General features: G+C 39.5%; 1 protein-coding gene and 1 long non-coding RNA gene across 3 annotated transcripts in view; one reads left to right on the top strand and one right to left on the bottom strand.

The window, feature by feature from the left end:
- Positions 1 to 18,719, top strand: part of MYCBP2 (MYC binding protein 2) — a 267,214-nt gene extending 248,495 nt beyond the window's left edge. For both annotated transcript variants that reach the window (XM_040266905.1, XM_040266904.1), the window contains 13 exons: positions 143 to 426; positions 2,020 to 2,116; positions 4,241 to 4,360; positions 6,305 to 6,406; positions 7,157 to 7,285; positions 7,655 to 7,787; positions 9,022 to 9,125; positions 10,040 to 10,228; positions 11,023 to 11,130; positions 12,247 to 12,456; positions 14,994 to 15,101; positions 15,750 to 15,915; positions 17,892 to 18,719. In XM_040266905.1, the coding sequence (XP_040122839.1) occupies positions 143 to 426; positions 2,020 to 2,116; positions 4,241 to 4,360; positions 6,305 to 6,406; positions 7,157 to 7,285; positions 7,655 to 7,787; positions 9,022 to 9,125; positions 10,040 to 10,228; positions 11,023 to 11,130; positions 12,247 to 12,456; positions 14,994 to 15,101; positions 15,750 to 15,915; positions 17,892 to 18,007 (1,866 nt within the window). In that variant the 3' untranslated portion in view covers positions 18,008 to 18,719. The remainder of the gene's footprint in view (positions 1 to 142; positions 427 to 2,019; positions 2,117 to 4,240; positions 4,361 to 6,304; positions 6,407 to 7,156; positions 7,286 to 7,654; positions 7,788 to 9,021; positions 9,126 to 10,039; positions 10,229 to 11,022; positions 11,131 to 12,246; positions 12,457 to 14,993; positions 15,102 to 15,749; positions 15,916 to 17,891) is intronic.
- On the bottom strand, positions 15,943 to 23,763 carry LOC120883028. Its single transcript, XR_005725647.1, has 3 exons — positions 23,432 to 23,763; positions 23,019 to 23,267; positions 15,943 to 16,124 (listed from the first exon to the last, which is right to left on the bottom strand). It is a non-coding gene; the product is annotated as an uncharacterized LOC120883028 (long non-coding RNA).
- Positions 23,764 to 27,146: the final 3,383 nt, after the last annotated feature.

Below are 27,146 nucleotides of genomic sequence, written 5' to 3'. Positions count from 1 at the left end.
TCCCATTTAGGCTGTTACAGAATATTGAGCAGAGTTCCCTGTGCTATACAGTAGGTTCTTGTTGGTTATCTGTTTCAAATATAGCTGTGTGTATATGTCAGTCCCAAATCTTTGAATAGAATTCTTTTATTTTTTGTACCAGGTGACCTCCTTACTAAGACGAGTTTTGCCTGAAGTGACCCCTAACCGTCTGGCCAGCATTATAGGAGTCAAGTCTCTCCCGCCAGCAGATATCAGTGATATTATTCACTCAACAGAGAAAGGAGATTGGAATAAGCTAGGTATCTTGGACATGTTTCTAGGATGCATTGCCAAAGCACTCACAGTACAGCTAAAAGCCAAGGGAACCACCATCACAGGAACAGCTGGCACCTCCGTGGGCAAAGGAGTGACCACAGTCACCCTCCCGATGATTTTCAATTCCAGGTGGGTCATTGCATCTGTTTTGGTACAAAAATAGAACAGAGTGAGCTACTGTTTAAAGGTTTCAGACACTTCAGATTCCATCTTGTTTGCTTATTTACCAGAAATAGAAGCCATAAATGACTGACCTGTGTGTGAAAGAGAATGCTGTGTATAAAAAAAGTGTCTTTTCAAATTAGTGGGGAAAGAAAAATTTGCTGAGTATATCATGTTAGAGTACTTCCCAAGTCAAAAAACGATAGACCCTCTCACAATGTACATAATAAACTTGAGATCAACTGAAACTTCACATATTTTTGCTTTTAAACTCTACTAGGACAAATTATAGAACATTTTTGTAATCATCAATTTGAGAAGACTTCCTTAAATAAAACACAGAACCTGAAGTAACAGGGAAAAGACTCAGAAAAGTGAAAGTTGTTTGTTTTTAAAATACAAACAACTGACTTGGAAAAAAATATTTAACAGTTAGTAAGCAGTGAATTATTTGTCATAATATTAGAAGAATGACTACAAATCAATGAAAAAACAAACAACCAATACAGATTTCTGCCAAGAATAGTCAATTCAGAGAAGAAAAATTACAAATGCCAGGACTTCCCTGGTGGTGCAGTAGTTAAGAATCCACCTTCCAATGCAGGGGACGTGGGTTCAATCCCTGGTCGGGGAGCTAAGATCCCACATGCCGCTGGGCAACTACTGAGCCTGCAACTGCAAACCCATGTGCTCTGGAGCCCACGTGCCGCAATGACAGAGAAGACTGTGTGTCACATCTTAAGAATCCATGTGCCGCATCCAAGACCCAACACAGCCAAAAATAATTAAAAATCTTAAAAAAAACTACAAATGCCAATAAATAAAAGGTGCTTCAGTGGTAGTCAGAGAAATGTAGATTAAAACAATAGTGAAATATCTTTGCATTGGCATAACTGACATCTAATTAAATTGCTAAAACCTTTTTGGATGTCAGTTTGATAACATCAGTCTATTTAAAATATGCATATCCTTTGACCTACCAATTTTACTTCTGTAGAACTGTTTCTCTCAAAAAATGTTCATACAGGTACACAAAGATATTGTAGAGGGCTGTTTATTACAGAATTGTGTATAACAGCAGAAGATTAAGGACATCTGGAATAATGCTAGAGAAAGAGCCAATTCATGACATTAAGCACCGGAATGTTACAAGTGTATCACTTCCTTCATCTGGATAGTCTTCCCAGGGGAAAAAATGTGAGCTGAACTAAAGGGTAGTAGATTAGTCATATAGTTGACATATTCTGGTGCAAGCTGCTATCTTTATGTGGACTGGTAACAAATAGTTTGTGTTTGTGAATCTATTTTGAATGGTACTGTTCTAAAAGATGCATGAAAAAATAATGTTTGATATTTATAATAGTAAACAATGAAATACTTGAAAGGGAACATATATCAGAATAGCTACTTTCTTAGAGTTGAAGAGATAGATTATGAGTAATACTGTGATTAATTTTCTTTTAAAATGCCCTAACCAATTGAATCATTTTAAATAAGTTTTTGTCTTATTCATTTGTAACTACTACTGGTTGGTTTACAAATGCTGACTTTTCTTTGCAGTTACATTCGTCGAGGTGAGAGTCATTGGTGGATGAAGGGCTCCACTCCTACCCAGATCTCAGAGATCATCATTAAACTTATTAAGGATATGGCCGCAGTAAGTTCCCAGTAGAAACCTGATTAACAAAACAAGTAGCATAATCATTCTACTTAATTGTTAGGACAACATTCATGTTATTTTGCCTAATTCACAAGCTCTGTTTAGTAAGTTCACTATCACGCCCTTTGTCTTTTCAGTTGGTGAAAAGTTTTCCTTTTGTGTAAACTGTGTGCATTTCAAGCTTCCCAATTAATTTGCTTGAGAAATATTTCCATAAGTCTTCCAAGACTTAAAGCTTAAAAAAACAAAGTACAATCTTTGAACCCTACAAAGCAGCCTGAGTCCAAGACTCTAGACAAGAAAAGGCCTTTTTCAGTGTGAAGTTTTCTCAATCTTCCATTGAATGTCCTGTACTGCTGTCCAGGTTTTGCTTTTGTGGGGAGATCCAGGAGTATGGAGGAAAGGTAATTACTTCTCAGAGTGCCTGGCTCTCGTACTTCCAGGAGTCCGACCTAAAGAGGGCAGGACACTGTGGATGGTAGATCCTGAGAGGTGGAGTAAACGGCAAGCATTTTGGAGGAAGAGGAATTGAAATTGGAGCTGTCCCTCTAAAGAGTGATAGCGCATGGATATGAAATTAGTAAGCATGTTCTGGAAAAAAATGAAGTTCTGTCACTTCCAGCAGCATGGACATTTCCTCAGTGGAAGAAATGGAGGATGTTTCCAGTTCTCAAATAGGCTTTCTGAGTATGTTCAGTGGATGAACATATTTAAGAAAGATGTTTGGGAATACCAAAATTCTATAGTAGTGACATGTTGCTGCTACTGCTGCTGCTAAGTCGCTTCAGTCGTGTCCGACTCTGTGCGACCCTATAGACGGCAGCCCACCAGGCTCTCCCGTCCCTGGGATTCTCCAGGCAAGAACACTGGAGTGGGGTGCCATTTCCTTCTCCAGTGCATGAAAGTGAAAAGTGAAAGGGAAGTCGCTCAGTCGTGTCCGACTCTTCGAGACCCCATGGACTGCAGCCTACCAGGCTCCTCCATCCATGGGATTTTCCAGGCAAGAGTACTGGAATGGGGTGCCATTGTCTTCTCCAAGTGACATGTTGATGTTCAGTAAAAATCAAGTTAACAAATTAAGGTAGTTGTAATTTAAATCCATTTATGCTCTTGGGTTCCAGTAATATTCCTCTAAAGCAAATCAGCTTAGATGTATGAGTTATATGTTAAATAACAGAGTTTCATGATCAAAATGTCTCAGTCATAGACACCTTAGTATTTGTTATGTTTTTATCTAAATGTAAGCTGAAATGCCCTTGAATTCTATAGGAAAAAAGTTCAGTTCAATCGCTCAGTCATGTCCGACTCTTTGCGACCCCATGAATCGTAAGCAAGCCAGGCCTCCCTGTCCATCACCAACTCCTTGAGTTTACTCAAACTCATGTCCATCGAGTCAGTGACGCCATCCAGCCATCTCATCCTCTGTCATCCCCTTCTCCTCCTGCCCCCAATCCCTCCCAGCGTCAGGGTCTTTTCCAATGAGTCAACTCTTCACATGAGCGGCCAAAGTATTGGAGTTTCAGCTTTAGCATCAGTCCTTCCAATGAACACCCAGGACTGATCTCCTTTAGAATGGACTGGTTGGATCTCCTTGCAGTCCAAGGGACTCTTAAGAGTCTTCTCTAACACCACAGTTCAAAAGCATCAAGTCTTCGGTGCTCAGCTTTCTTCACAGTCCAACTCTCACATCCATACATGACCACTGGAAAAACCATAGCCTTGACTAGATAGACCTTTGTTGGCAAAGTAATGTCTCTGCTTTTCAATATGCTGTCTAGGTTGGTCATAACTTTCTTTCCAAGGAGTAAGTGTCTTTTAATTTCATGGCTGCAATCACCATCTGCAGTGATTTTGGAACCCAAAAAAATAGTCTGACACTGTTTCCACTGTTTCCCCATCTTGGGAACCTAAATTTTTACATATTTTTCTTTTGAATCATCTAAATAGTAATTAGAGGTTGAGTTTATAATATGGTTGTGAAGGATTTTTAAAGTATGCCCTTTGATCTAAAATTCCACTAGCGAAGTTTCCTTTTTGGTGAGGGATATTAAAAGAACAGAATTTTCTGCTTTGATTATACCTATCTGGTTGCTTATCACATTATTCTGTCCTGCTCATTAGGGTCATTTGTCAGAAGCATGGTCAAGAGTGACGAAGAATGCCATTGCAGAAACCATCATTGCCCTGACCAAGATGGAGGAGGAATTCAGATCTCCCGTGAGGTGTATTGCAACAACTAGGGTAGGCTTCCTTGATTTGTTCTGTTTTGTTGTTGCCTGTTCTTTTTCCTTATAGGTTTAAACAAATTTAAATCAATAAGTCAGCTTAATTTACTTTTTTAAAAAATGTACTGTATTGAATATAGTTGATTTATAATGTGTTAATTTCTACTGTGATTCACGTATAAATATATTCTTTTTCATACTCTTTTTCCATTACGGTTTCTCCCAGGACATTGAATATAGTTCCCTGTGCTATACAGTAGGATTTTTCTGTTTATCAGTTCTCTGTATAATAGTTTGGATCTGCTAATCTCAAATTCCCAATCCATCCCTTCCCCACCTGCTTCACTTTTTTATTTTCATATCAAATATTGTATTTATTGAAAAAGTATGAAGGGTTTTTTGTATTACAAGCTAAGTATAGTAATTTTTAATATTCACTGTTATGTGTTCTTTGTCATTTGTTTTTCTTATTTTTAAGGGAGCTAAGGGTATACTTCCCTCATAGCTCCACTTGGTAAAGAATCCGCCTGCAATATGGGAGACTTGGATTCAGTCCCTGGGTTGGGAAGATCCCCTGGAGAAGGGAAAGGCTACCCACTCCAGTATTCTGGCCTGGAAAATTCCATAGACTGTATAGTCCATGGGGTCGCAAAGAGTCAGACACAACTGAATGACTTTCATTCACTATTTATTCAAGGATATACTGATTTGTAAAGGATATACTGATTTTGTAAAGGATATACTGATTTTGTATTATCTATATGTCAGTGTACTGTGTTTCTAATGATGTTTCCTGATAACTTTAGTATCAGTGTGACACTGTGATAGACTGAAGATCCTTTAAAGACAAGGCCCCTACCTGCTTCTTCCGTAATAGAGCCCATAGCCTACTTACTGAATATGTATGCCTTACTTTTAAAAAGCAGAAAGTGTGCGCAGGGCACAGTGGGGCAGAGTCTCTTAAGTGAGATTGCGTCCTTCGAATGAGAGATCCACTGTAGATTTTAACATACCTAGTATCATGTCCCATACCCTTCAAAAGAGATTTGACACTTCCTTGAAGCAGGGTAGTGTGACAGCATTAGGAAGAAGTAAAAACTGGTAGAAACTGCCTAAGCTGATCCTCAGAAGTCTGAAAAAGAATATACATTGTATTTCCCTTTGGGCAGAAAAAGCCAAATGATGCCAGGTTGCCAGTGAGTGTGACTCTGGGACCCTTTCCCAGCACCCAGGCTGCACAGGTTCTGCAGTTGGCTCTCACCTTTCTCCTTGCACACTTTTCTTCTGGTTTTTCTTTCCCTGCTTTTCTTCTCTCTTTACTCCATGTCCAGTGACACTCATTTGCACTTCTCAGCGTTGAAACATTTGAGTCATTTTCTGTTTTTCAGTAGTGAAGTAATATTCTATGTAAAGATAAAACTTACGCTTTAAGCCTCAGAAAATTCTAAATTGTATTTGAGGACAATTTTCTAAACCTTGTAAGAATGTTGACCTATTCCTGACAAAGTATGTCAAGCCTGGCACTAGACTGTTAGGTGCATACAGAGATTTCTGAGAATCCCTTACTACCCCACTTCTCAGGGACTGAAAAATTCAACAGCCCTTTCTCCCACCTTCCTTGGAATTCAGTGCCACTAAACGGAAAAATTTATAGGAGACACTGGTATATTAAGTATATAAATTTATGTATTGATACGCTGTTTACACATTAGAATAATAAAGGGTAATTTTATGTCAGAAAGACAACAGAATGGTTCATCAGAGCAAGTCGTTTATTCAGTACGTTTGCGTTCCTGCTATGACCCTGGCACACACAGTAGTGGGCGTGTGTGCCTGCTGTCACATCAGGAAGCCCTGAGTGCCTCTGGAGACCTACATGGTTTCAATTCCAGCTAACATTGCTTAGCTGTGGCAGTGCGTGTCCTCTAAGTTGGTGGTGTAACTGCGTTTCTTTCACCAGCTCTGGCTTGCTCTGGCCTCGCTGTGCGTTCTCGACCAGGACCATGTTGACCGCCTCTCCTCAGGGAGATGGATGGGAAAGGATGGACAGCAGAAACAAATGGTAAGGTCAGAGTTACTTTATACAAATCTAGCTTGTTTTTCTTTAAGGTTTAGCCTAGCTTTACTCCACGTGTCAAAATGCACAATTAGTGGAACTCTTAAAAAATTGCATCACATGGCCCAAGTTCATCTCTCAAGTCTCTGCAGTTAGGGTTTCCTCTTCAAAGTGTATTAGGGGATTTAATTATATTGAAAAAACTCCTTTCTTCTCTGAGTCATGTTTGCATCATATCAAAAGTTGGTTTTAGCCAGACTGATTCTGTATCTAGATTTTGTACTAAAATGTCTTATGAGAAGAAGGAAATAAAGCAGTAAGAGAGCGACATGAGATGCAATTTATTCACAAATGTACTTAGAGTTTGTGAAGTATCCCTTGCTTCACCAGAAGGAAAAACTTTAGATAGGCCCTTTAAACATTTCCTTAACATTCATGTGTCAAAAATGCATTATTTATTCAGTTAGCATACAGAATGTTTGAATATAACAGGAGAAATTTTCTTAAGTCTCTAAAAAAAAGTATAATGTTTATTTTGTTCATCACTGAATATATGTAGCCCATTAATCATGGATTTGGGGATTTTTTATAATTAAGTACATTTGCCATAATTCTGTTTAACATTCAAATTCTAAATTCTTATTAGAGTTCAGACTAACAACCTGATCCTGTTGTAAATAAATCACATTCAGGGTGTATGAGTATTTAAGCCTTTCTGGTTAATCTGCTGTAACATATGGAAATGTCCTTTTCTAGCCAATGTGTGATAACCATGATGACGGTGAAACTGCAGCAATCATCTTGTGCAATGTATGTGGAAACCTATGTACTGACTGTGACAGATTCCTTCATCTGCATCGGCGGACCAAAACTCATCAAAGACAGGTGACGATTTCTGCATTTACATGCTTAAGAGTGTCTGGAACATAAAATATATTCAGTGAGAAATAAATATGGGAAAGAGACTTGGTGTCATGGGGGAAAAAAATGGACCTTGGAATCAAAGACCTTGGTGGAATTCCCAACTGTCTCATTTACCAACTGTGTCAATCAAGAATGTCGTTTAATCTCTGAGACTTGGTTTCCACATTTATAAAAAATCAGGTGGTTGTGAAGGTTAAAGAGAAGACTAGAAATACCTGAAGTTTCTTAGAGTGCCTAATAAAGCTGTTTTCATTATTGCATAATTAAATTTTATATATTTTCTTTCAGAGTGATAAATTTATTTCCCTCTTTTTTCTAATGATACTATAGGTCTTCAAGGAAGAAGAAGAAGCTATAAAGGTTGATCTTCATGAAGGTTGTGGCAGAACCAAACTGTTCTGGTTGATGGCATTAGCAGATTCTAAAACAATGAAGGCGATGGTGGAATTCCGAGAACACACAGGTAAACAGATTTAGGACTGAACCATGCCTAGCAAGTAGAGTGAACTATCCCTACTGATTATGGTTAAACTAGATGTTAGTTTAATTTAATTATTTAATGTGAATAATTTTGAGTGTTTTCTGATAAGTGATTATGACAGCATTGATCACATCTATATTTTTATATCAGTGTTCTATATTATAAACTAGCTGTGTGACCTTGGGCAAGTCATTTTATCTGAAACATAAATTTTTCATTTTGATTTTTTTAAACTTTTTTCATTTTTTGATTTTTTTCTGGCGTATTCTCAGCTTAAGGGTACATTGAATCTTAGAAATTCCTGATTTTCAGCACCTCTTTAGTCTGCTGTTTATCTGACTGACACAAATTTCTAATTTTGGTGTTAGGCGTAAATCTGACAAATTTAAATAACTTTTCATGCTCCAAGAGCATAGTCTTCTTTTCCTTCACTGCTGATTTTTTTCCTCCTATTATTCCTCCATACCATTTATTACATTAGTAACTGTTCTAGTGTTTGAACCATCCTTGTAATTATGATATAAACTGTTCATTTTAAAATATATTTTCTCTAAGTATTGCTAAATTCAGTTATTATATTTAGATTTTTATATAATATTTCTGTTTTATAATGACCTTGGTCTGTATTTTTCAAATCTTATTTTCTTTCCTTTTGTTGTTTCATGGATTCCGTTCCTTCTTCAGCTATTTCAAATAGATTTAAATTCCTTTCAAATTGCTCTGTTATCTTCAGTTCTCTGGGAATTTTTCTGTTATTCACATTTCATATCCTCTGGTAATTTCTCTATACCTTGTAACATTGTTGCTGGGAAAGGTACTTTCTCAGAATGATTTCTCTTTCTTCCATGTATTTTTATTTAATTTTTGTTGTTATAGTTTGATATTGTGGTCTTATAATGAGGGAGCTGACCATAGCTGCTCGACCTGCTGTCTTGACTAGTCTGTTTCTGTGGTAAAGTATAAATAAATCAGTTAATAATTTATTTGGTTTCAGATAGCTCTTTAGTTTCTTATCCTTTTGTGTGTATGTATGATTATTTGCTTTGTAATTAGGGCAGCTTATAACCATTCGGCTACAAAACTGCCAGGCTGATTTCTCAATGATAGCAAGTGATACATTCCTGGTTTGCTTTTTTTTTTTTTCTTTCAACTAGTTATAGTAAAATATGTAGAAAACATGCGTAAGGAGGATTTTTCTTTCTGCTTGTGTGCCTAGGAAAACCCACCACAAGTAGCTCGGAGGCATGCCGTTTCTGTGGCTCCAGGAGCGGAACGGAGTTATCTGCTGTTGGCAGCGTTTGTTCAGACGCAGACTGCCAGGTGCGTATGGCGTTAGGCCATCACAGTAAGGAATAGCTTACTTATGTGTTCCCTCGTGACACCTTCGCTTGGTGTAAGTGAGAGTTTGAGCTCAGAATCACTTTCGTTTTCTAAATTAGCATATTTCCCATGTCAAGAGTTGGATGTGTTACCAAAGCTGGAGAATGATCAGTTAAAGCCCTCAGACCCAAAGCAATCTCTTTTGTTTCCCAGCCGTCACTATTGTATATATTTAACATTTTCTTCTGTGCTAGAAGCAGATGAAGATCTATGGGCTGCATTACACATTTTATTCACTTGTTTCCTTGAATTTGTTTAAGCCTAAACATCTATATATGTCCCATGCTATCCAAATACTTTTGATTATTCACTTTAGTTAACAAGAATTTGGATAAAGCCCAGGTAATGAAAGATTCCTGTATTTTTTGTAATCCCCATTTTGATGAAGGGTAGTTGGTTGGCAACCCACTCCAGTATTCTTGACTGGGAAATCTCATGGACAGAGGAGCCTGGTGGGCTACAGTCCATGGGGTCGCAAAGAGTCAGACACGACTGAGTGACTTAACACACACACAGTTGGTGACTGAATGATTAATGTCAGGAATTTTTTTTTTACTTCCTCGCTATGCATGATAACAAATAGATTAAAATTGCAGTTAAGGTTTTAATCAGCTTTCCCTTTATGTGGAGTAAAATTTTTTTTTTAATCACATTAAAAGAAAAATAAACTTTGTTAATAATCCTAAGTTATATTCAAGCAGAGAATAAAAATAACTTCTTTGTGGTTATTTAGCCTTATATCTATTTCCTGTGGGAAAGTATCTTAGGAAATTAACATACTGGATGTAATTTACCAGGCTGTGTGCCTTTTTAAAATATATTTTCTGTGCCGTGTTGTAATTCACCTTTAACAGGAGTATGCTAAGATAGCCTGTAGCAAGACCCACCCTTGCGGCCATCCATGCGGAGGTGTTAAAAACGAGGAGCGCTGTCTGCCCTGTCTACACGGCTGTGATAAGAATGCCGCCGCCCTGAAGCAGGACGCTGACGACATGTGCATGATCTGCTTCACGGAAGCGCTCTCGGCTGCGCCAGCCATTCAGGTTGTCTGTGCTTTTGCAGCACTGAGTGTCTAGATTTTTCAGTAAGAAGGATAAATGTACTCATCAAGTAAACAAGTGATTGACTCTTACAGTTGTGTAAGAGTCCCACTAATGTCTACCAGTTTCTTAAAGAGCAAATGCGCTTTTTGTTCTGTGTCCATGTTGTACACTGAGCCTTCATCTGTGGTTTGTATGAGCCTATACAGGCTCAAGTGAATGTCTAAAGTGTTCATAAGGGAGAAAACAAATAATTTTATTCAATAGCTTCTCTCTTCTTAATTTCCAAATTCAGCATGGCATTTTACAGCATTATGTAATTGATCGGTGCATAATAATACATACCTCTACATATAATGTATATACATACATCTAATATTATGGAAGTTACAATTTGCTCAGTAAGATTTTCTTTAACATTTACTGGGTGTTTGTTTATATGTTCGGTTCTTGTGACTCTAAGACAATGAATATTCTCAAAAACAAATCTTAAATTTTTTAATCAATAGTTTCTTCTTCTTATTCCTAAGAGATACAAAACTGAATATTTCTCATTTCTCCCTAACCCAGCTTACTCTCTATAAGGTGATATTAATACATAAATAATGAAAATTGGGAGAAGCTGAAGATCTCATTCGTAATGTCCCATGAATAACAGAAGGCTGGAATTTCATTCTACTAAATTTCTAGATTTTTCTCTTACCTGCTCTAAGTAGCAGCCTACATTGAATAATCTGTCAGTTACTCGTATTTATGGATATTACATGTGGTTATATCTTCTCCTATTTTCCTTTAAGCTGGACTGCAGTCACGTATTCCACTTACAGTGCTGTCGACGAGTTTTGGAAAACAGATGGCTTGGTCCAAGGATAACGTTTGGATTTATATCTTGTCCCATTTGCAAGGTATGGAAAGCATCAGAAATTATCTACTTTCTATTTATTTTCATCTCTGTCTTCATCTTTTGTCTTCCAAAATAAACACGTGGCAGCATTTCTAGGTGACCTTCCCAGTCTGCTGTGTATCAACAGCCCCCTTCAGTTTCTACTCTGTTCACACAGGTAGCACCTAAGAATATTATAAGATCTGTATCTATAGCACATTTCAAGACATTAATTGTCCCTGAAAAGCTAATTAAACTATTACATCAGAAAATTGATGTAGATATTGTCTTGCATTGAAGGGCACACATCACTGCTTTCAGACCCCTGAAGGTTCAGACCACATGACATAACAGTGCATGACTGCCCGAAAGAAGAATGAGCCTGTGGTGCCAGTAGGTACTCACAGCTGCCACAGAAGAGTAAAACCTGAGCTTGAAGTGCCATTAGGACAGATTCCTTAGAGCGCAGGGAAAATAAGGAGCAAATTCTCCACATTCTGACACATCTCTGCAGAGGTAGTGACCAGAGTAGCAGTTATTTTGGCAGGCTAACAATGCTTAACACAAAAGCTTGTTCACGGATGTGCTTGCACATGGCATGTAGCATGTAACATGGACTTAGCACAGCCACTGGTAAGACTGAGCCACGGTCAAAAAGACCATAGTATTTTCTCTCCCTTTTCGTTTGGTACCGCAGAGAAAAGTCATGTTTAGGAAGTGATACAGGAAAGTAATAGAGAAATACTATTTGTTCATTTCTATTGTGTAACCTGCCCTACCCCCAAGGAACCAACACACACACACACACACACACACATTTGTGGCAGCAGGGTAACCTTTCATTCCAGGGACAGCTAAGGCCGCAAGAGATATATTTCATACTCGGAAATATGAAGCTACTGCACTGGAATTTTCATGTTTGTGCCCCGCTTTCGCTGCTCTTAGGAAAATACAGGCTTGTGAGGACTGTCCAGGATTATTTTTCAATGATATTTTATCTAGGAAATGTTTTCATTATCTCCTAGCACAGTGCTTGGCACTTAGATAAACACTTAGATGAACACTAAGTGTTTGTTGAATTAATAAATAAATGCTTCTTTTGAGTAGAGAATGTTCATTTTTTTTTTTTTAATTTCAGAACAAGATAAATCATATAGTGTTAAAAGACCTGCTTGATCCAATAAAAGAGCTCTATGAGGATGTCAGAAGAAAAGCCCTGATGAGACTGGAATACGAGGGTCTGCATAAGAGCGAAGCTATCACAACTCCTGGTGTGAGATTTTACAACGACCCCGCTGGCTATGCCATGAACAGATATGCATATTATGTCTGTTACAAATGCAGAAAGGTATGCTGTTAATCATATGACGAGTTTTTAAGAACTAGAGATTACCTATGCGAGTAAGAAGTTGAATTGTCCAATGATGTCTAATTATTCTCATGCCTACAGTCTGAAGTTAAAAATGAAAACGTTTGGTGCTCTGCTTCAAGTAGACTTTATCGTCTTAGTTTGTTTTGGGCTTTTTTTAAAAAATATATACAAATTGTTTCCAGAACATGAAATATTTCTCTGCATAATCTCTCTCCCATCAGTATTGTTTGTTGAATCCAGTTACTTCTTAAATAAACTTCTCTTGCTTAATTAACTCTTTTGACGTTTCCCTTCTAAAAATCCTTACCTCCTCGGTTTCCAGGACAAGACTTTTCCTGGTATCTTCCTGCCTTTCTGGTGACTCCTCTTTAACTTCCTCACAGAGTTTCTTTTTATTCACCTGCTCTTACATATTGTTTCCCCAGCCATCCATTCTAGCCCATTAATACCTCCATGACTTTGGTGACCTGCAGACCCATGCCTTTGCCTACCTGTATTGTTCTGACCCTCCAGAATTTTTGAAATTTAGATATAAATATCCAATTGTTTACCAGACATTTATATTTCTCACAGATACTTCTGACTCTCTCAGTCTCCAGTCTGTATTAACAAAGTCGGTTCTGCCTCTCAATCTCTTCTGAGCTTTTTTCCTTTTTCCTACATCTTCAGCACCCTGAATCATTTCCTTTGGTAATTACAGGAGGAACCTTCTCTCTGGGCTCATTGTGTGGAGCCCCTAACCCCTCCCTCCACTCCATGCTTCACACTTACAATTCCACTAGTCGATGCTGAATCTGACTGTGTCACTGTTCTGCTTACAATCCTGTAGCCCGCCCCCTACCACACACCCCAACTCTCCAAGTCTCATCTCCCAGTATGCTTCCATCTGTGCCCCCATGCAGCAGATTACGGAACAACTTGCAGCTCCCCAAACTGGGCCGTGTGTGGTCACCTACTGACATCCTGTAGGCCTTTCCATCCCACCCTGTAGGCCTTCCTCTCCCTGGAACGCTCTTCTCTGCCTCCTGCTCTGCATCTTCCTCTCACCCCTGACCCACCCATCCCCGCACGCTCTGATGCGTGATCAGATCTGTCCGATCGCACTTCTGGGTTTGGCTCAGGTCTCTCCTCTGTAGTGTGCCCCACCCCCTCAGTGCCAGCATGCCATTCTGATGTCTTGGATACATCCATCTTAACCCTTCTCATTCTGCACCACAGTGATGTTCACATGTCTCTCTGTCCCTCTTGGTAAATTCCATGGGGATGAAGACAACTTTTTATAATTTCTCTACCTCCAGTAGTTAGTGCTTATTAGATACCGTTAATTGGAGAATGAAGGAAGGAAGGAAGAAATCAATGTATGAAAGATGCATAGTCTCTGAACATAAGAAAAAGAAAATACAGATAATGAAAGGCAGGCTAAATAGATGAAAGCCAGGAAGGCAGACAAATATCCACACTCGAGGAAAGACCAGTGTGTACCATTTATTTGTGAACCTTGAATTATTACAGAGAATAAAATATTATTTCTCTGTGTTTAATGTACTGGATCTCATAAATGAATATTGTGCTACCACACAGATGAGAGTCAAATGCCTTTGAAGTCAAGCCAGGAATCTCGAACAGTGAAACAACTGGAATAGGCCCCCAGGACAAATGAAATACTTCTGAGGCCTGATTTAGCCAGTGCACGACCATTTATAACCTCTCTATCATCAATGAAGCCTTGTCTTTTGACCTGTTCTCTAGTACAGATAATAACTTTCTATTGACTCATTTATACAGAATTATGGATACAGTTTCTTTGGCTATGAGACATGTTATATGTGCAGAATGCCCCAATTATAATTCGTTGAATTTATCCCGTGCCCAAAGCAAATAAAGATAAATTACCCATTGTGATAATTTCATATATTCAAGTATCTGTATTAGATACTGTTGAGTTCCTGCATACAGTGTAGCTCTGTAAGTATGAGCAGTGTTCTGAATCGAATATGTAAATTTGCCTTTCCTTTTTAAAAACTTTTATATGATCATGTTTGATTTTTTTCTTTCCCATTAACCTCAAGATTATAATTTTACACTAATATTTATTTTAGGCAAATTTTTAGAGGAGTAGAAGGGAATATGGTGTTTAATATTTCAAAAAGGAAAATCTATTCAAACTTTGCCTTGGAAAAGCATAGTTTCTCTTTACTACTTAATATCTTATTCTTAATATTTATTTGGAGTACTATCCATTCTTTCGTTATTTTGCTATCACAGCTCAGTCTTTGAACTTCCTACTGTAAGCATGAGTGCATTCCAGAATCGCAGAAACCATGTTTCTTGGCCTGATCTGTTTCTTACAGCGGCATCCTGTATAGGTGTCCGCTTGGCATTGCACGGGAATGTCTGACAGACAATGATATTTCCGGAGGCCTCTCAATTTCACTCCCCCCCGCAGCCACACTGAAGCTCCCATGGCAGAGTTCTCTGGTTGCTGCTGTAATCTAAGTGTCTTCCCTCCTTAGGCATATTTTGGCGGTGAAGCTCGCTGTGATGCTGAGGCTGGACAAGGGGATGATTATGATCCCAGAGAACTCATTTGTGGTGCCTGTTCTGATGTGTCCAGGGCTCAGGTGGGAGAACATTTTATTAGAAGGAACAGTTTAGAAATGTTAAACGGCTGTTTTTTTAGACTACTAATATAATAATCATGGGGATGGTATAATAGGCTTCTTCCCCAGTATTTTCTGAGATTTATAGGGCAGAGTATAATTTTCCAGATCATCTTGTATATATTATCTCTTTTGGATGGTATTGGTATTTGCATTTTATAATTTTGTGTCCCATAAAATAATCACCATGTATCAACAAGTAATAAATTTTACTTATTTCGTTTTCTTAAACCTGCAGGCACACTTTTAGGATTTTCTCCATTTCAATGAAATCTTAACAGTACATCTGTGAGAATGAGAGATAAAAGAAATATTAATAAGTTTTCAATTTTGTTAACCAAGAAGCATTCACAGAGAAATTATATAGATAGCTTATTAAATAAGTTGGTTATTATGGAGCTGAGATTTAAACTTGGGACTTCGTCCAAACCTTTTGGGCCAAGCCACACATTTATTCAGTGTTTTAATGTATGTATCATCAAGTTTTCAATCAGTTTTGAGAGCTATGTACACTCTCAAAGCATGAATTCCTGAGCTATGTATGTGATTATATTAAGTGCAGTTGAAATAGACTCACCGTAATCTTGTATTTATTTTCTTTCACTGTAGATGTGTCCAAAACACGGCACAGACTTTTTGGAGTATAAGTGTCGCTATTGCTGCTCCGTAGCTGTCTTTTTCTGTTTTGGAACAACACATTTTTGTAATGCTTGTCATGATGATTTTCAGAGAATGACTAGCATTCCTAAGGAAGAACTTCCACACTGTCCTGCAGGTATGCTTTCAGTATTTATAAATATGGTTATGATGCACATGGTCTCTAATTTTATTTAATGATCCCACGAGAACACTTTGTTTCAAGTGGCAAAAATCCAGTTCAAACTGTCCTAAACAAAGGGAATTCCTCAGCCCTTGCAAGCTTCCGACTTTCTGAGTGAAGTAGACAGATGACGATCAGGAGCAAAGGGGCTCAGAGCGTGGGGACTGAGAAGGAAGACAGCTAAGAATTAGCAGAAGGATTGCTGCTCAGTACTAAAGTGCCGTGAGAGGTTTGAAATTATTAATTGATAATAGAACCATTTACAAGGATTTGGGGGAGGGGGAGTCACACATGTGCCTTTATTGTGAGCAGCTATGCATTTTTTTTGTTTTTAAATGAAGTCTGGAATCAGCACCATAAAGTGGACAAGTGATTTAATATGGACAAGTGATTTAATAATCTAGAATGGCTGGGAATCGGCAGCATAGTGAGTGAGCATCAGAGAGCCAAGGGAATTAAAGAAGCCACTGAGAATACAGGGGAAATGAGGGTATTTGGAGGTCAGGCTGAGAGAAAATGAATGTGAAACCAAAAGGAGACTGAGAAAGTCAGAAGAGGTCGGGAGGCTAGTGATCACAGTAAGGTGGAATACCAGGCTGAACAGAAGCGAGAGCAGTGGAAGGGGAGGTAAAATGTGAACATAGAGGAGACAGATCTAAATCTAGTGAAAGTACACACAGAAACACACACACACATACACCAGTATATAGTGTTCTTAAAGCTGGGGAAGGAAACGCACACTCGCATCCATTGCTTATCAGCATGCAAATGGCAGAACCCTGAGGTCCCTTTCAGAGTTGCAGATTTATCTACCCTTCAGTGATCCCACTTCTAGGGATACACATGTGAGAAAAATACTGAAGAGCAGATACACAGGGTTATTCATTACATCCTTGTTTATAATAATAATGCAAATCTGTAAACAGTGCAAGTATCCAATAAGAGGTTGGCTAAACGCTAGTTACTGTGCTCTATTAAAAAATGAAAGGGACTGAGGATGTAGTTTCTATGTACTGAAATGAAAAGATCTGTAGGAGAGGCTATTAAATGAAAAAATCAGCAATGTGAATAGTATGGTGCCTTTTGTAAGAAAGGGAAATGAAAAGATATATTCTGTTTGCATTTAAAAAGCACTGGAAAAATTCTAACTATTGCAGGAAACAGGAAAAATTGGCTAAAAATGGGGCAAAGGTGACTTCTTTTTGTGTGTAATTTTTAAAGTATTTTTATTTTTAAACCATGTGAAATATATTATCTATTCCAAAACAAAGATAGTAAGATGAGTAGGGTTTGTTTGGGTTTTTTTTAGTATGGCTACTCTGCTTGTGTCAAATAAAGATTGTAACTGTTCTCCCTCTAAAAAAAATTTTTTTTTAAAACAGTAGAAGTAATTTATGACTTTGGAAGAAGCAGGATGAGAATAATGTGAGACTAGAGTATTTAGGGTAATGGTCATGATAAACAGGAGGGGGAGTGTTGAGCTAAGGTCAATGAAAGAAGGGTGTGAAAAGGGGACAGTGTTGTATGGACAAGGACAAGAGTCCAGATTAAGAAGTTGAAGAGAATCCCTCTGTCTATCCATTCCTTTCTAGAAAATTTATTGACTGCCTTGTTCGTACCAGGGTACTTAGTCTTCACAGCACTTGTGAGTTAGGTATTGATGAGGGCCTAGGAGTCAGAAATATTATGTTAACTTTGCCTCAGTTTCCTTATCTGTAAAATGGGATATTTTCTGCCTTTGTGGCTCTTAGAGAATTAAGTGGATTGCTGTATTTGAACACCGCCTCAACAGTAAGCACACAAACCTCTGCAGGTGTTTTTACTTTCGTTTTGATTTTAATTTTACTATTCTTATTTTATTACCATCACATTAGATTTGTGTGTGTGTGTGTTTTAATTATATTCTTTTGCCTCCTTCAAAACGTATACAGGTCCCAAAGGCAAACAGTTAGAAGGAACTGAATGTCCTCTCCATGTTGTTCATCCTCCCACTGGAGAAGAGTTTGCTCTGGGTTGTGGAGTGTGCAGAAATGCTCACACTTTTTAGAACACTCAGATTCCTTTGTCTACAGAGAGAGAAGTTGCCTTCATCTCCCAAGCGGATGTGGTGAAGTTTAAACTCTGCTCAGGATAAGGACGGGACCATTTTTACATCCATAAAAATAAACCATTCACAGTGCAAGAAGGATGCCAAATACCATGTACATAATTCTTGCTATGGAAAGTTTCCCCATTGTTTCAGTTTATCTTCTTTTAAACCAAGACATCAAACTTGTGAGGTGTTTGCATGTGGCCATCATCGTCATTGGCCTGTGAAGCATTGGACATTTATAGATAATTGATATCAAAGAATTGCCACGCCCATGGACTAAGAATGATGCTGGCTTTCAAGCAAAAAAAAAGAAAAATAATCATTGTTTATTGTATACTGCCTTTTTGTAATCCTGTACAATTGCATCACGGGTGGGGATAAAAAGAGGACTATTCTGTTTTATTTCCTAGACTGTTATTTAAAAAAAAAATGTGTTAGGATGGCATATAAATGTAATAAGTATCACTGTATATAAAGATATCAATGTTTGTCCTGTATAAGAATTACTAAATTACAAATGCAGTTTCATTTAAACTTCTAGGTTAAGTTTGAGCCTGAAATTTTAATGAAGTGCAATACTGAGTGTGCCTCATTATCTCGCAGCTGTAAACATATTGGAATGTACATGTCAATAAACCACTGTACATTTTTATACAGTGATAAAGTCCATCAAGTGTGTATAGTGTTGAATTGGGAAAGATAGTCTAAATACCTAAGGTCTAAAACCTCTATCCAGTTTTCCTTGGAAATCATAAATTTTATAACTTTTAGGGAAAATAAGAGTAGTAATGAAGTACAGTGCTAGAATTTTAACTAAACACTGGAGGGAGAGATGGATGGATGGATGGATAGATAAATATGTATAAATGGACATATGCCAGAGATAGAAGAAAACATTTAGGAAATTGACCAACCTCCACTTTCTTAACCAGTATCTTTTTGAACTTTTATAACATGATCAACAAAAATGACTAGTTTTTATTTATTACAGACTGTGTGTTTTGGTAGATCATTTTTTACAGTTAAATCAGATTATATTTTATGAGACCAACAAAAGTTTTGATCAGTTTTGTTCTAAATTCCTGCTGTTGAAAATATATAATTTATTAGTATCCATTATTTTAATGCCATTTGTTAAGCATTCATGAGAAATTTTAAATAATCTTTGCCTTGAGGGAACTTAAAATATAAAGAAAAGATCAAGTCTGAGCACAGATAATTAATTAGAGAATCTTGTAATAAATCACATAAAAATTTCCAAGGCAAATGCTTCAGGGTTTAGGAAGGATTGTTGGTGGTGGTATTTTGGTTTTGTTATTTTTGTTGTTGGGCGTGGGGTTAGCTAAGAGGCCCTTTAAGCTGCCTCTTGAAAAATAAATAGCATATCAAAGGAGGAAATGTAGAGAAAGGCCTGAGGAAAAAAGTAGGTGCACAGAAAATTCTAGAATGTGATAGAACAGTGTGAGTAGTCAAATTTTTCTGGTGTTGAAAACCTTACTGCAAAAAAAAAAAAGAATCTGAAGATTACAAAAACTGAAAGTGAAAGTCACTCAGTCCTGTCTGACTCTTTGCGACCCCAGGGACAATACAGACCATGGAATTCTCCAGGCCAGAATACTGGAATGGGTAGCCTTTCCCTTCTCCAGGGAGCTTCCCAACCCAGGGATCAAACCCAGGTGTCTCACAAAGACTGGTGTGATGCAGTTCGTGCAGGGAGGGGCTTGCTGAGCCAGAATGAACTTTGAAACGGTACAAAATTCCCCTTTGATCTAAATAAGATATGTCTGAACCATCCCTGAAAAAGTAATGACAAACTTTCTTTCAAAATCTCAGGAGAAGGACATTATGGAAACTTGCTTTGTATTAGTGACAGTGCCCCAGAGTTGCAAGCCACATTTAATTGCCCAGTGTGTTCAAAAGTGAGGGGAGTAATTTGTTGTTACTGAGGGCATTTCTGGTGGTCCCAAGTCAAACCAAAAGGGTTGCAGGCAGGACTAGTTCAATTTCAACTTTCAGAATACTTTGGATTAATCATTCTGGCAGAAACCCTGATACCTGAAGCAGAAAAGGGTGCTGAATGCATTCACATGTTAATAAGCCCTCTCAGTTTGTCTTTGACAAAGGGCCAGATGGGACCCTCTCCCTAAATTCAGAAAGATTCCAGAACCTTCAGGGCAACACAGCCGTTTTCTTCAAGAGTCATTCTGCCCTGATGATGTTGGGCAACAGGTATCAGAAAGGGATGGTGACACTGCTCCCAGACAGCCCCTCAGCCTGGCTTCCACCTCAGCAAAGCTCTCCCTCTCCCTCCTTTCCCAGCCCTGCCTTCCACAGTAATCCTGTCCCACTCCCAGGCCTGTGGGAGGATTCTGAGGGCACAGGCTCAGGACTGGCTTTCAGAGTTTCCAAAAAGCACAAAGTAGGTCAGAGACAGAAGCAGTTCCTAGGTTCACCCTAGAAAACCAGATGTGATGAGGCTGTGGTGAACACATCTGACTTAAACTCATCAGCGACACGAATGAAACTTAAGAATGCCACACAGATAGGAGGCGTCACAGACACTTGAGAACTGTAATCTGTATAAGTAGGAAGAAGGAAGGAAAACCATGGAACTGGCTTGACGGGCATGAGCCGTCTCAAGTGAATAATGCTGTTAATAGCAAGGATAAAAACAGCAAAGCCCTGAAACATTCTCTCAGTGACTCCAGTTTCTCTCTGTTCTTGAGGAAACTATTTTTAGTCGTATTCCAAACGTCGCAAAACCAGAAAAGCATTTTATGAATAAGTACGTTCTGACTAAGCACAGAAGGCCGATGGGTCAGCCATACACTTGGCTCAAGCATACTGTGCCCCAAGGTTTCAGATGCTGTGCACGGAACACACCAGGCAGGAAACGGCAGAATCATGAGACCAAGTGTTGGAGATTCTGGAAATAAACTCTCTTTCTGTTATATTTTCAGACCTGGAAAAAGCCAGTTTTCTTAAGCAGCTTTCTGGCCTGTCTGTTTAGGTCTAAAAATTCCTTATTCTATCAGTAAGCATTTTTGAAAAATATATGCAGTTCTCTATTAACTTTTCACATACAATGATTACTTATTCTCTTTTCAGCTTTGCTCAGCCCGACATCTCTCTCTGGCCACTCTGTCACTGAATTCCACCATTACCTAGTCACACGTGTTTCTGACGGTGGTGATATGATGGAAAAGTACCACTCCTTTTCCTGAGAACTGCCAACAGTACAACCACAGTCAGAGGACTTGGGTTCAAGTCGAGTCAGCCTCGGTTTTGACTGTGTCACCTTAAGTCAGTCACTAATTCCTTTTGGTCACAGCTTCTCAGAAGTAATAATATCTAATCTAAGTCAGTTGAGAAAGCGTTCATAAAAGTGCTTTAACCCACACAAAGTATTATTCGAAAGTGAAAAAAGCAAAGAAGAACATTTATTCAACACCTCCTCAACAGCAGGCATTAAATTCTAAGCATTTTATTTAATCCTTCCAGCAACTCCATTGCTTCCCGCAAAAGAGCTGCTAAGCAGACAACTGAGTAGGTAAAACATTAATCTCATTTCAGCAGATGGTTTTAATCTCATTTCAGCGGCTTAAAGAAGTTAAAGAACTTGCATTTGGTTTCAGCTAATCTAATACAGATTTGGCTGGACAAAAACCTGAGAGGTGAATCCAGATCTTACTGTTCTGTTGTTATTGTGACTTGTCCAACTCTCTGCGACCCCATGGACTACAGCAAGCCGGGCTCGCCTGTCCTCCACTATCTCCCAAGTTTGCTCAAACCCCAAATCTTTCTACCCCATCATACTATTACTGTAACATTACCAACTGCTCTGATGAAGTAATATGAAGTGGTAACTGGAAACCAGTAAAATGAGCAAGAGTCAAAAGGGAACAAAACAGGCTTTGCCTCCAGGACTGTACAAGGTAGATCTGGAAGGACCCGGCTCCCATCTCCTTCTGGGATGGGGGAGCAGGAGGCGGGGGTGTGGGGGTGTTGCGAGGGAGGCGTCAGCCAACAGCCTACACATGCCCCTCCTAGGAGATCCACCACAGCACAGCATTTTGTCCAAAGTCACCCTCTTCCCCTGCAGCCCTGGCCAGTGAAAGACAGAACATGGCAGGGTACAGGGCCAGGCCATTTCTGCCTAAAGAATCGCTCTTTTCTGGGCCATCTTTTTTTTTTTTTTGACTGTGCTAGGTCTTGGTTGCAGCACTTGGGCCCTTCATTGCTGCAAGCAGGCTTCCTCTAGTTGCAGCAAGTGGGGGCTACTCTCAGGGCACGTAGGCTTAGTAGCTGTGGCTCATGGGCTTAGCTGCCCCACAGCAGGTGGGATCCTAGTTCCTGGATCAGGGATAGAACCTGTGTCCGCCACACTGGCAGGCAGATTCTTAACCACTGGACCACCAGGGAAGTTCCTATCCTGGACCATCTGTATACCAGCACTTGGGCTAGCCTAGCAGAGGGAGAGTCCTACAGCCCTGCTGCAATGAGAGGCTTTTCCTGCTCCACGTTCCTCCCTGTCCTTTCATAGATGCCAACCTGCACGGCAGTCTGAAAGCTCTCCCTGCCCCCTCAGGCTCCCCCACCCCTTGCTTTGTCGTAGGCACCCCCCCAACACACAGTTCCTTGCACTTGTAATGTTATTTGGCATCCGCCTCCTAGAGGACTTCGCTGACTGACACAGAAGGATAATATATTTTAAATGACTTATGGCTGCTTCACTTCACAAGTGACATAAGGTAACTTAGAAAAAAATACATAGACTATAACAGAGATACTGGATGGAGTTACACTGAAGAAAGATTATGAAAGAAAATCAAAGCCAAGATTAGAGGAGAGTACACAGTAAGTAACCATGCAGTCTCCCATCGTTGCTTGAGGAAAGGCCATCAACTGCACAGTACATTTGTTAGCTAACGAAGCAGGACAAGAAACATGTCCAGTCACTACTTACAATGTCCATTTCCTCAAAAAGAGCAGGGATGGATAAGTTTTGACAAGCATAAGTGAAAAAGGCATTTCAGGGAGAGAGTGTGGTGACAGCTAAGGCATTGTGTTCCTTGAAGAGGAAGTAAGCTGTTTTGCTTCACTAAGTCATTTAATAAACAGTTGAGCACCTGTTCTATATCCACACTTAACAGGACATGCTCATGAGGCTGTGTTCCCACTTGCTTGGTAACCGTGACTTACACGTAGAGAGTGCCTGGTAAGTGAAATGTACAAGTTAGTTAATACATGCGGCGCCGGGCCAGCTCCTACGGACGAGACAGTGGCAGAACACAAATAGAGAACATGTGAGTAACACAACATTATGAACTGTAATCAAAGTTTGCTAATAATAAAAGAGAGCATTTGTTGAAGGCTTACAGTGGCCAGTCACTGTGCAGTGCTTGAGTGTGGTGGACAGAATCTGCTTCAGCTTTGTCGCTCAGTTGTGTCTGACCCTGTCAAAGCTCAGGGCTGCTGGTATGATCTGGATCCTCTGGTTCATAATCAAACTCACGTATGAAAGCCCTCTTGTCACTCTCTGATTCACCTCTTAGAATTCTTCCTCTCCTGCAATGTATATCTTCCCATCTACTCCCCATGACAGGTTTATTATACGTGCCACATGGCTGAAGTCCAGGATGCTACACCGAAGTCCTGTCCTATCATGTTCTTTCACTCTTTGAAGAAATATATATTGAGCAAGGAACTCTTCCAGGAGCCTAGGATCTGCAGGTCAGCCAGACTAAGACTCATGGTGCTTATTATATCTGAGTGGGACGTGACACAACAGACATGCAAAATATAATTTGCTAGGAGGTGATATGTGCTGTGAAAAAGGCAAAGGAGGTCAAGGGGGCTCCAGAGTGGTGTTTTCACTGTTTTGTCCCGGTTTTATTTTTTTGGTTTTGGTAGTTCATTGTTGAATTTGATTAACTATTTATTTCTGAATTTTTGTACTTATAATCATAAGAGAAATGGTGCTTCAGTTTTCCTTTCTTTGGGAGTCATGAATATACTAGCTTTATAAAATGACCTGGGCAGCTTTTCCTCATTATCGTTTTGCTCAGACAACTTGCAGGACTGACTCTTACTTGGAAGTCTGGCAGGGCTTACATGTAATTCCATCTGTGTGTGTTTGTGTGCTCAGTTGTTCAGTTCTGTCTGACTCTTTGTGACCCCATGGACTGTGGCCTGCTGGCCCCTCTGTCCGTGGGATTTCCCATGCAAGAATACTGGAATCTAGTTATTTGGGAGGGAAGGGCTTTGCTAATTACATCAATGTTTATTGATCTATTCAAGTTCTCTACTTCTTTCTGTCAATTTTGGCATTTTATATTTTTCTAGACTTTGTTTCATCTAGGCTTTCTATTTTATTAGCTAATAATTATTTAAACAACATACTTTATTATTTTGAATACCTATATGTGTTTCCCCTTTAAAAAATCCTGTATTTTGTTAATTTGCAACATTTTCTTAATCAATCTGACTAGAGTTGTATCTACCTTATTAACTTTTATTTGAACTAGCTTTTGTTTTTGATAATCTGTTTGTTGTTGTTGTTCAGCTGCTCAGTCATATTCGACTGTGACCCCATGGATGGCAGCATCCTTCACCAGCTCCTGGAGCTTGCTGAAACTCATGTCCATTGAGTCGGTGGTGCCATCCAACAATCTCATCCTCTGTCATCACTTTCTCCTCCAGCCCTCAATCTTTCCCAGCATCTGGGTCTTTTTCAGTGAGTCGGTTCTTCACATCAGGTGGCCAAAGTATTGAAGCTACAGCTTTAGCATCAGTCCTTCCAGTGAATATTCAGGGTCGATTTCCTTTAGGATTGACTCGCTTGATCTCTTTGCAGTCCAAGGGATTTTCAAGTCTTCTCCAGCACCACAGTTCAAAAGCATCAATTCTTCAGCACTCAGCTTTCTTTATGGTCCAACTTTCACATCTGTACATGACTACCGGAAAAGCTACAGCTTTGATTACAGGGATCTTTGTCAGCAAAACGATAATTCTGCTTTTTAGTATGCCGTCTAGGTTTGTCACAGCTTTTCTTCCTTATTTTTTCCCTGTCTTGTCTTTATTATTTATTTCTCTTCCAGTTATCTGCTACAGTATGATGAACCACTCATTACTTACTGACTGAAACAGGTGTTTATTATTGTCTGTTGGCATTCGCTAAGTGTTGCCCTGATCTTGGGTGGCCTTGGCCTGCGGCAGCTTGGAATGGGGCCTGGGTTCTCAGCCAGAGATTGAGATCGGGTCATGGTGGTGAAAGCAGCAGGGCCTAGCCACTAGGCCAGTGGTCAGTGACAAGGGCCCTGACCCTTTGGCTTTGCAGAAAAGAATTTCCACAAAGACGGAAAGTAGTGAAGCAAGTATACAGTACGTGGGGATAGGCACATGGGCAGACCCAGAGGGAGAGTTGCTGAACTGCGCCCTTGTGGCAGATTGAATCACTTTTACAGGGTATTTCTTCCTGGCTTACTTTGGCCAGTCATTTTGATTTACCGGGTTCACAGTCCATATTTAGTGTATCTCAGGATCCTTCCACATGAGCGCAGGCATCTTTTAGCTAAACTAGATTCTACCAAAGAGGCTGTGGGAGCCTGGCATTAGTGAGCACCACTGCCCTTTGGCCTCCAAGGAGTCTTTCTGTGCATGTACGGTCCGGGAGGTCTCCTGACTTCGGAAAGGAGAAGTATATAGTCTGAGCAGGGCTCAGCCTCCTCCCTTAATTGCCCTGCTATTTTTGTCTTGGAGTTTCAGTCGATAGAGAATAAATCTCCAATTGCTTTACCCTGGGGAGTCCCATCTTCCTCCTGCCTCAGCCCCATGAAGCTTTGTTCTCTTCCATTTTGGTGACTAGTTCTAGCACAATGACCAAAGAATAAACACTGACTTGGAGATATTGATTTTGAAGACAGATTTGAGGCAATTAAAAAGGCTTCAGTACAGAAAAATAAAAATAAAATAGAGGGAAAGTTAGGAAATAAAGAGATATGAGAGGCAAACCTCCATGCAGACAAATCCCAAATAATTTATGTAGATAGTCTCACCTCAGGAGATGGAACATAACTTTCTCCAACCTTTTAGTGTGAGGTGAATGCAGAGACTTCCTCCCAAAAAGGATAGTCTGGAAAGGGAGAAAAAAAAAAATTTACATTTCTTGACTTTAAAAAAAAAAAAGCACAATGTGAAAGTTGCAAGTTAAGCTTCATTTGGGGGAAAATGAGGACTGCAGCCTAGGAGACAACACCTCAGATAGCTCTGAGAAACTGCTCCAAAGAGGAGAAGGTCAGTATATATGTGATTTTGGTGGAGGGAGAGTACATGCAATCAAGCACATATTTTTTCCAGAAGGTTTCTGCTAGTTTGGTGAAGCTTTCTGCTAGTCACAAGGAATAGCCAGCACCATGAAAAATTTTAGTGCTGTTCTAGACATGAGGGGGCTTCCCAGGTGACGCCCGAGGTAAAGAATCTGCCTGCCAATGCAGAAGATACAAGAACTGTAGGTTTGATCCCTGGGTTGGGAAGATCACCTGGAGGCGGGCATGGCATCCCACTCCAGTATTCTTGCCTGGAGTATCCCATGGACAGAGGAGCCTGGCAGGCTCCAGCCATAGGGTATCAAAGAGTCAAGACATGACTGAAGTGACTTCACATGCATGTATATTAGATATAAGGAGGTATAAGAACTGGGATCATAAAATCAGTTCCTGAAAATATCCGAAGACCAGTTATGCCAGATTTTCCCCAGAGCACAGAGTGCCTCAGGGTGTTCTCCACCCTGACTCATTTCAGAGGGTCTTGAAAAGCAGCAGCTGCAGCAGCACATGATTTAATCCTGGCAGAGATAGATGGCAAGTGCCAGTTTGTAGTTGATCTCAAACTCTGATGAATGTTAGCATCAATAGAGAGAAATCCTTTGACAGTATGTATCCTTGACATGATATGATGACAGTGATACTTTATTCATGTGTGTCCTTCCTCTGAAATACTCATAACCTCAGTCTGACCATGAATGAGAAAACAAGAGACAGACCCTAGTTGAGGAACATTATACAAAATTCTGGAACAGTGCTCCTAAAAACTG

Source organism: Oryx dammah, unplaced genomic scaffold (assembly GCF_014754425.2).
Source record: "Oryx dammah isolate SB20612 unplaced genomic scaffold, SCBI_Odam_1.1 HiC_scaffold_24, whole genome shotgun sequence".
Lineage (NCBI taxonomy): Eukaryota > Metazoa > Chordata > Mammalia > Artiodactyla > Bovidae > Oryx > Oryx dammah.
This window is presented reverse-complemented; position numbering and strand designations above follow the sequence as displayed.